The sequence below is a fragment of the Sphaeroforma arctica genome (assembly GCF_001186125.1).
Source record: "Sphaeroforma arctica JP610 unplaced genomic scaffold supercont1.348, whole genome shotgun sequence".
In the NCBI taxonomy this organism is placed as follows: domain Eukaryota; class Ichthyosporea; order Ichthyophonida; genus Sphaeroforma; species Sphaeroforma arctica.
In genome coordinates, this window is record NW_014040210.1 from 62,918 (window position 1) to 71,487 (window position 8,570).

The following is an 8,570-nucleotide window of genomic DNA, read 5'->3' on the forward strand; positions in this document are numbered from 1 at the left end:
ATATATACATACACTACATACATACATACATGCTATATATATATATATATATATATATATATATATATATATATTTAGTCCATTTTTCCAGGTGACTCGGGTCAGAGGGCTTTATATAGACATCCAATCGACAGCAGTTTACTAGTTGAACACGAAGTGAGAGACCTGGGCTGGCTGGCATATCAATGGATGTTCATGATGGTACAGATATACCATAGTCTCGTATGGGGCTGCTATGACTACTAAGTACACACACACCACCACATACACCACCATACACACCACCCCACACACCACCACACAGGCAAAGTGTCAGGTGCAGTGGCCCTTACACACATAACGATACCTTCAGTAGAGGTGTCTAAGCCGTCGTCACTCTCGCAGTCCTCGGAAATGGCCCCGGTGTCGCTTAAACAGTCCTCTTTATCGTCCCCAGGTGCACTCTGGTTGGGGCTATTGTCCCCAGGTGCACTCTGGTTGGGGTTCGGTTGCTTGGCATCGGCATCTTTCAGGGTTTGTATGTAGGTCTGGAGTTGCACCGAAATGGGCATGGCGAATGTTAATGAAATGAAGGAGATGGATGAATTGGATATATGTATGTGCGTATATAGTGCGCTGTTGTGTATGCGTATGTTGTGTATGTGTATGTGCGTCTATAGTGTGCTGTTGTGTATGTGTATGTTGTGTATGTGTATGTACGTATATAGTGCGCTGTCGTGTATGTGTATGTTGTGTATGCGTATGTTGTGTATGTGTATGTGCGTATATAGTGTGCCGTTGTGTATGTGTATGTTGTGTATGTGTATGTTGTGTATGTGTATGTTGTATATGATGTATGAACACGTAGTACTAATACAATCACACATATATTTATATATACATACACACATACATGAACACATACATACAATGAAATACATACGAACAAACTATTTAGACTGACTGGCTTAAAACAATAGTACGGACTGACTAACAGCAGATAACTGGATAAACTGATCAAGTTGTACGAACGGAATGGAATCAAGAATAGACTCGAACGTGAATGCGAATACGATACACTAAGCACGCAGAGGCTACATCCATCCCACCCACAATCAACATAGCTCCGGTCCCCTCGAGAGGGCCGGGGAAAGCCCTCGAGTAGTGGAGTGGTGGATAGGGTGAATGACACTCATGGGTTAGGGGTTTAGGGTATAGGGTTTAGCTAAGATGTACAGATTTCAGGTCAACAGAAGATAGCAGCAGCCCTTTAGCACAGTTATACCATGTCGACAATAGAGTGTAACTAACACAACACAACACAACTATACACACACGCACACACACATAGTACTACTCACCTCAATATACTCTCTATGGGATAACACAACACAACACAACACAACACAACATAGCACTACTACTACTACACACACACACACACACACGCACAGTACTACTCACCTCAATATACTCTCTATAACACAACACAGCACAACACAACTACTACACACACACACACTCACACACGCACAGTACTACTCACCTCAATATACTCTATACCACAACACAGCGCAAAACAACACAACACTACTACTACACACACACACACACACACACGCACAGTACTACTCACCTCAATATACTATACTATAACACAACACAGCGCAACACACCACAACACTACTACTACTACACACACACACACACACACGCACAGTACTACTCACCTCAATAAACTCTTTTTGGGTGGGGAGGCGAGTGCAGCTGTTGGCACAGGCCTGCATGATGGCGCACTTGCTGTCGAGTATCTGCTGCTTCATGTCGTCGTTCTTCTTGATGTCATTCAGGCGCTTGTACTGTTTCATGTAAACTGGACAAAAATATACGAGATGGACAAAGGGTGAGGTGTGAGGAAACGAACAGCTTCATGGCGTCGTACACATACACACATACACACACATGTATACACACACGCACACACACACACAAACACACACACACATTTGTACAAACACACATACACACATACATACACACACGCACACACACACACGCACACACACACACGCATGCGCACACACACAGACACACACATATATGCACACACACAAACACACTGACACACGCAGACACACACGCATGTACACACACAGGCACACACACACACGCAGGCAGACAGACACAAACACACATGGGTATCCCTATCATCATAAGAACAATGCCAATACATACAGGGCTATACCGTACACGACAAAGACAGTAGGGTTTTGCGGTTTTTATATTCCGGGCTATATCGGAATATATACACGACAAGGACAGTGGGGCTTTAGGGTTTTTATATTCCGGGCTGTATCGGAATATAGACAAAACAAAGAACAGTGCACAATCAAGTATGTTCAGATATACCACAGTAGGCTTACCTCCCTCATCTGCGATTTGATCAATATCTGGGAAGGACGACAGCTTGACGATGGTCAGAGCGGGGAAGAGGTCTTGCATGTACTTGACCCAAGCCTCCTGGGTGGCTAAGCCAGCCATGTCTACCTGTGTGGATAGAGAAACAGCACAGAACACACGCATTGGATGGCTACATACATTAGTAATAACCGAACACACCTTATTAATAAGGGATGCACACCTTATCAATAAACCAACTCAGTTATTACTCAATTAAACACACCTTAATAATAAATTGAACACACCTTATTAATAAATTAAACACACCTTAATAATAAAACCAAACACACCCTAATGATAAATTAACACGACTTTTAAATGAACCAAACACACCTTACTAATAAACCAAACACACACCCTAATAATAAACCAAACACATCTTACTACCAAACACACCTTACTAATAAACCAAACACACACCTTAATAATAAACCAAACACATCTTACTACCAAACATACCCTAATAATAAAGCAAACACACGCTATTAATAAAGCAAACACACGTTGTTAATCAACCAAACACACGTTATTAATAAACCAAATACACCATACTAATAAACCAAACATACCTTATCAGTAAAGCAACCACACCTTATTAATGACCAGGACAACTGCCTTTTGCAGCTCTTTGTTTATGTACGCGTACAATTCCGGCGGGAAATGTAGTGAGGGGTGCCTCACATCCACAACTATCAGTATCCTGTTTCAGGGGTATATAAGGTTTAGGGTTTAGGGTTTGATATCCATGTACACGCACATGTTGGATTCTTGTACGAGAAAACAAGCACAGGCCCTGCCAGGTGTACGTTCGTGCTAGGGTCTCGCTTAGGGTTTTTTTAAGAGTTTTTGGGTTTACAACAAGCACGGGTGAGCGATGCACAGGCCAACTGTACGAAATAGCTTTATATATATATATACATATATATATATATATATATATATACACATATAGATACTAATCCAGCAGTGCTGCACCTATTGACCCTAATTCACTGCGCAAAAACGGGTATCCTTACACCTACACCGTTCGAAAAAACGTTTGACTACATGAACAGTACCGTAACTTCTCACACAATTAAGTAAGACACACGTGCACAACATATGTTTATATACGTGCACAACATATGTTAAAACACGTGCACAACATATGTTTAGACACGTGCACAACATATATCAGATTTTTAAATGCCTCCGTATGTTACGCTGACACACGTGCACAACTACTTACAAGCCATTTTACGCATACAGACATACACAACTACTCACAAGTCATTTTACGCATACAGACATACATAACTACTTACAAGACAATTTACGCTTACACACATACATAACTACTTACAAGTCACTTTACGCATACAGACATACATAACTACTTACAAGTCACTTTACGCTTACAGACATACATAACTACTTACAAGTCATTTTACGCTTACAGACATACAAAACTACTTACAAGTCACTTTACGCTTACACACATACATAACTACTTACAACTCATTTTACGCTTACACACATACATAACTACTTACAAGTCAGATACTTCCAGCACTCGCCAGAGCTGCCGCCAGGTCTGAGGAAAGAAGCATGGCATGTACTCGGATGAGCAGGACAAACAGATGTATTAAAAGAAGTGCGGTACTTGATGTAGATACGCGCGAGGCATGTGCGGTAATGAAACATCTCTCGTCGAGCTCTGTCCAGATGTACACGCTAATGGATCGATAAATAGATCTGCCCTAGATCTGTCCTGGATATAGCCAATGGACTGATGAATAGATCTGTCCTGGATATAGCCAATGGACTGATAAATAGATCTGTCCGGGATATAGCCAATGGACTGATAAAAAGATCTGTCCTGGATATAGCCAATGGACTGATAAATAGATCTGTCCTGGATATAGCCAATGGACTGATAAATAGATATGTCCTGGATATAGCCAATGGACTGATAAATAATCTGTCCTGGATATAGCCAATGGACTGATAGATAGATCTATCCTGGATATAGCCAATGGACTGATAGATAGATCTGTCCTGGATTTGTCCTGGATATAGCCGATGGACTGATTAATAGATTTGTCCTGAAATTGTTCTGGATATAGCCAATGGACTGAGGAATAGATCTGTCCTGGATTTGTCCTGGATATAGCCAATGGACTGAGGAATAGATCTGTCCTGGATTTGTCCTGGATATAGCCAATGGACTGATAAATGAATCTGTCCTGGATTTGTCCTGAATATAGCCAATGGACTGATAGATAAATCTGTCCTGGATATACGCTTAGCCCAGACACATTCTTCGCTCAGCCACACTGTAACTGTGAGTGCACAGAGTGACGGCTCACGTACACAGGAAGGTGTTGCTGTGACAAGACACACAACCAATGCACCACCCACAGCTGTCAACAGACCACTAACCTGTCCTCAATATCAATAACACAATAACTACCTACACGCCTACACGAAGTCCCGAACCGACGAGACATAGTGTGTATCAGGCCAAGCACGTATGCACTATGTCATACGCACGCACTCACCTCCAAATTGTGTTCGAAATGGCCCACATTTGTGCCGTGTTTGGTGTACACGTGGCTCAGCCATGTCTCAAACATGGCCTCCTCTCGCGCTTCCAGCTGGTCTTTCGTCATACTGTGCATAAACAATAGCCAATGAGTGAGCATAACATAAACAATACCCAATGAGTGAACATAGCATAAACAATACCCAATGAGTGAGCATAACATAAACAATAGCCAATGAGTGAGCATAACATAAACAATACCCAATGAATGAGCATAACAGGAGCTAGTGATGGGTGTGTAGCACAAAAAGTGCAAGGAGAAACATATGACATGCGAAAACAGCAATACACAGACAGTTGGAAATACAAGCACACGCACGGGAGAATGAGGATATGATAGGAAACACATGTGTTAGGAGGGATATGCACATGAGAAAACAGCAATTCACAGGCAGTGGGCAATACAAGCACAAGACAAGCACAGGAGAATGAGGATATGATATGAAATACATGTGTTATGAGGGATATGCACATGAGAAAACAGCAGTACACAGACATTGGGCAATACAGGCACAAGCACAGGTGAATGAGGATATGATAGGAAACACATGTGTTAGGAGGGATATGCACATGAGAAAACAGCAATACACAGGCAGTGGGCAATACAAGCACAAGACAAGCACAGGAGAATGAGGATATGATATGAAATACATGTGCTATGAGGGATATGCACATGAGAAAACAGCAGTACACAGACAGCGGGGAATACAAGCACAAGACACGCACAGGAGAATGAGGATATGATATGATATGATCACATCGTTCGCTGATATCACACGGGTGCTGCGCGGGCGGATGAGCAATGGAGGACAAACGAAAAGCAATGGAAAACAAACGAATAGAGGTACAGGAAGGTACAACACACACAGAACAAGGCAGGTGACAGATACAGTAGTTAGGTACAACCAAAAAACAGGTTAGAGATACAGAAACGTACAACAAACAAATAACAAAAGCAGGTTGGAGATATAGTAAGGTAGTGCGTGTAGTGCTAATTGTACGCGTAGGTGTGCGTAAACACTGCCAGGTATGTCACGATATTGATAGAGATGATTTTATAGTCAGTGAGCACAGTAGGTTAAGGATTAGTAAGGTAATGCGTGTACTGTTTCTGTGCACTTATAACTGTAAATTGTGGATGTGCTTGTGATTGCTAAACCCTAAACCCTGAAACCCGATATATATATATATGTATATATAAAACTACATTACAACAATATATATAGTAGTTCTACTATACCTGTAGTCCCATTTGGGTCGCACCGGGAATCCAACAGGATCATCGGTCGAGTAGTACAGCTCATCAAAGCCCAGCACCAAAGTGTCCTGTACGGGACATTAAGTCAAGCGACTGTTAGCAAAGAGTAAAAGATAAATAGAATGGACCTCATATATATATATATATATATATTATATAAATATAAATATAAATATATATATATATATATATATATATATATATATATTTTATCATAATGTCAGTGATGCATATTCATACTTGCATAGTTTAATTTAAAGCAAAACTTAAAATAGTTGAACTTCGGATGGACTGTAAGAATCCCAAGAAATTGGCTGCGCAATTGTTCGTTTCTCAAGTCTGGCGCATATGCAACGAGGTCGAGATCTATGAGAAGTACCGAGCTTTAGGCACACCCAGTGCCTGGGCTGCTTACTGCACAACCATTCTCTATACGGGCCAAACATGCACTCAAAATGAATTCAGGTATGTGACAGCAGAAACGGTCCTTATCACCTACGACCACAGGCATGTGACATGTACCTACTACCGAACAAGATCCGGAGGCATACCTAAACATATGATACACTATCAAAGTTATTATAAAGCAGAAACGATACCAAAACATATAACAGAATATCAGAGGTATTGTAAAGCAGAAACGATATTAATACCCTACGACTACGCACACGCACAGGCATACGTACATACCGCATTCTCATCGGCTATCACACTGCAGGTCTTCCTCTTCGCTTCCTCAATATCCACTTCCGTCGTCAGCTTGAACTTTAACTTGTACCTACAAACAAATCCAAACAGACGGCCTTACAAACTACGTAAACTATCTCAGTATGAGAAGACGTACAGCCCTACAAACTACGTGAACTATCTCTGTCTAAAAGACGTACCTACTGTCAAATTCATACAGACGGCCTTGCGAAGTATGTAAACTATCGCAGTCTGATAAAACGTACCTACAGGCAAATTGAGACAGACGGTCTTACAAGCTACGTAAACTATCTCTGTCTGATTAAACGTACCTACAGGCAAATTCAGACAAATGGACGGCCCTACAAACTACGAAAACTATCTTTGTCTGAGTCCATTCTTGCTTAATAACATATTAATCCTTACCAATGACCTATCCTTATTCGATAACATATTAATACTCTAACAACCCATTCTGCCTTAATAATATACTAATCCTCACCCATAACCCTACACACACACCTCTCTGCTTTGGCCAGCGATTTCTGACTCGACTTCGCCCCATCACCCGCGACGGTAGTCACAAGGATGGGTAGGCCTATGGCGGGGATAGTCTGTGGTTGACCTGTCTCATTGGGCTTGTCCTGGTCGCTCGCCTGCCCTCTGGCCCGTTGTTTCTGTAGGGCGGCCTTCTGCGCCTGGCTCTGGTCGTACGCTCTGAGAGGGGAGTTAATAAGTTGGCAACACGTTCAGATATAGCGTGTAATACGGATAGGGTGTTCGAAATTGCTGGATGATATAGATATGGCGGTGTTGGGGTTTTCATCTACCCCCTGAGCCGTTTACCAATACCAGTTGCTATGTCTTTTTATTTGCGCTCGACTCAGTCTCTGGCAAACTACATACCCACTCTCTCAGAATTGTCAGCGAACTACGGATCCGATGATACAATATACTTTATGTTCTACCGATACCACTCACTGCATCTAAAGCCGGCGCGTGGCTCTGTTCGTAAGAAACAGTGGATAGAGCTCATGGACATGTCTGATAATACAGATACGATGATGCAGTGACAGTGACATATGATATACGACTATACGACGTTCTAAATCTATGTGGTATGCTCTCCACGATTGGTTTGGTTTGGTTTGGTTTGTTCGAGACATGTGGTTGATAATTCATCGAATACAGATGAATACGGATACGAATATCCTGAGACAACTACCAGGGATACCCAGTGCTACGTTGCTCGTATGCAACATTGGCTTCGGGGCGTAGGCCTTAATTTCGAGAGCTAGATAGTTTCATAGTGATACATGGACGGGTATGGGACTGATACTGTAATGTAATGTATGTTATTTGTCACCAACACCAGAACCAACGCTTATTCAATAGGGCTGGGGTTTAGTGCGATTGTGAATAATAACACATGAGTATGTTCTATTTTTAGATCTTTATGGAGAAGCAGTCGGATGGCATTGGCCTGTAGGACCGAATAAGGGCACAAACTGCGGGTGGATGGCCTGAAGTGATATCGGCATGATTCCTCATTACGGAACATGACGAGCCAAGTATTTGAAATGCAATCGGACGTGAGCGTAC

The 8,570-nt window shown here is 42.0% G+C and overlaps 1 protein-coding gene across 1 annotated transcript in view; it reads right to left on the reverse strand.

Annotated features, from left to right (window-relative positions):
• The window catches only part of SARC_05453 (hypothetical protein), a gene marked incomplete at its 3' end in the record, with an annotated part of 11,496 nt that overhangs the window by 872 nt on the left and 2,054 nt on the right, over nt 1–8,570 (reverse strand). Inside the window, exons 3-11 of the mRNA XM_014300690.1 lie at nt 7,491–7,685; nt 6,972–7,059; nt 6,264–6,349; nt 4,980–5,091; nt 3,972–4,012; nt 3,031–3,139; nt 2,403–2,526; nt 1,710–1,852; nt 347–527 (exon numbers count right to left, since the gene is read on the reverse strand). Coding sequence (XP_014156165.1) covers nt 347–527; nt 1,710–1,852; nt 2,403–2,526; nt 3,031–3,139; nt 3,972–4,012; nt 4,980–5,091; nt 6,264–6,349; nt 6,972–7,059; nt 7,491–7,685 — 1,079 coding nt within the window. The remainder of the gene's footprint in view (nt 1–346; nt 528–1,709; nt 1,853–2,402; nt 2,527–3,030; nt 3,140–3,971; nt 4,013–4,979; nt 5,092–6,263; nt 6,350–6,971; nt 7,060–7,490; nt 7,686–8,570) is intronic.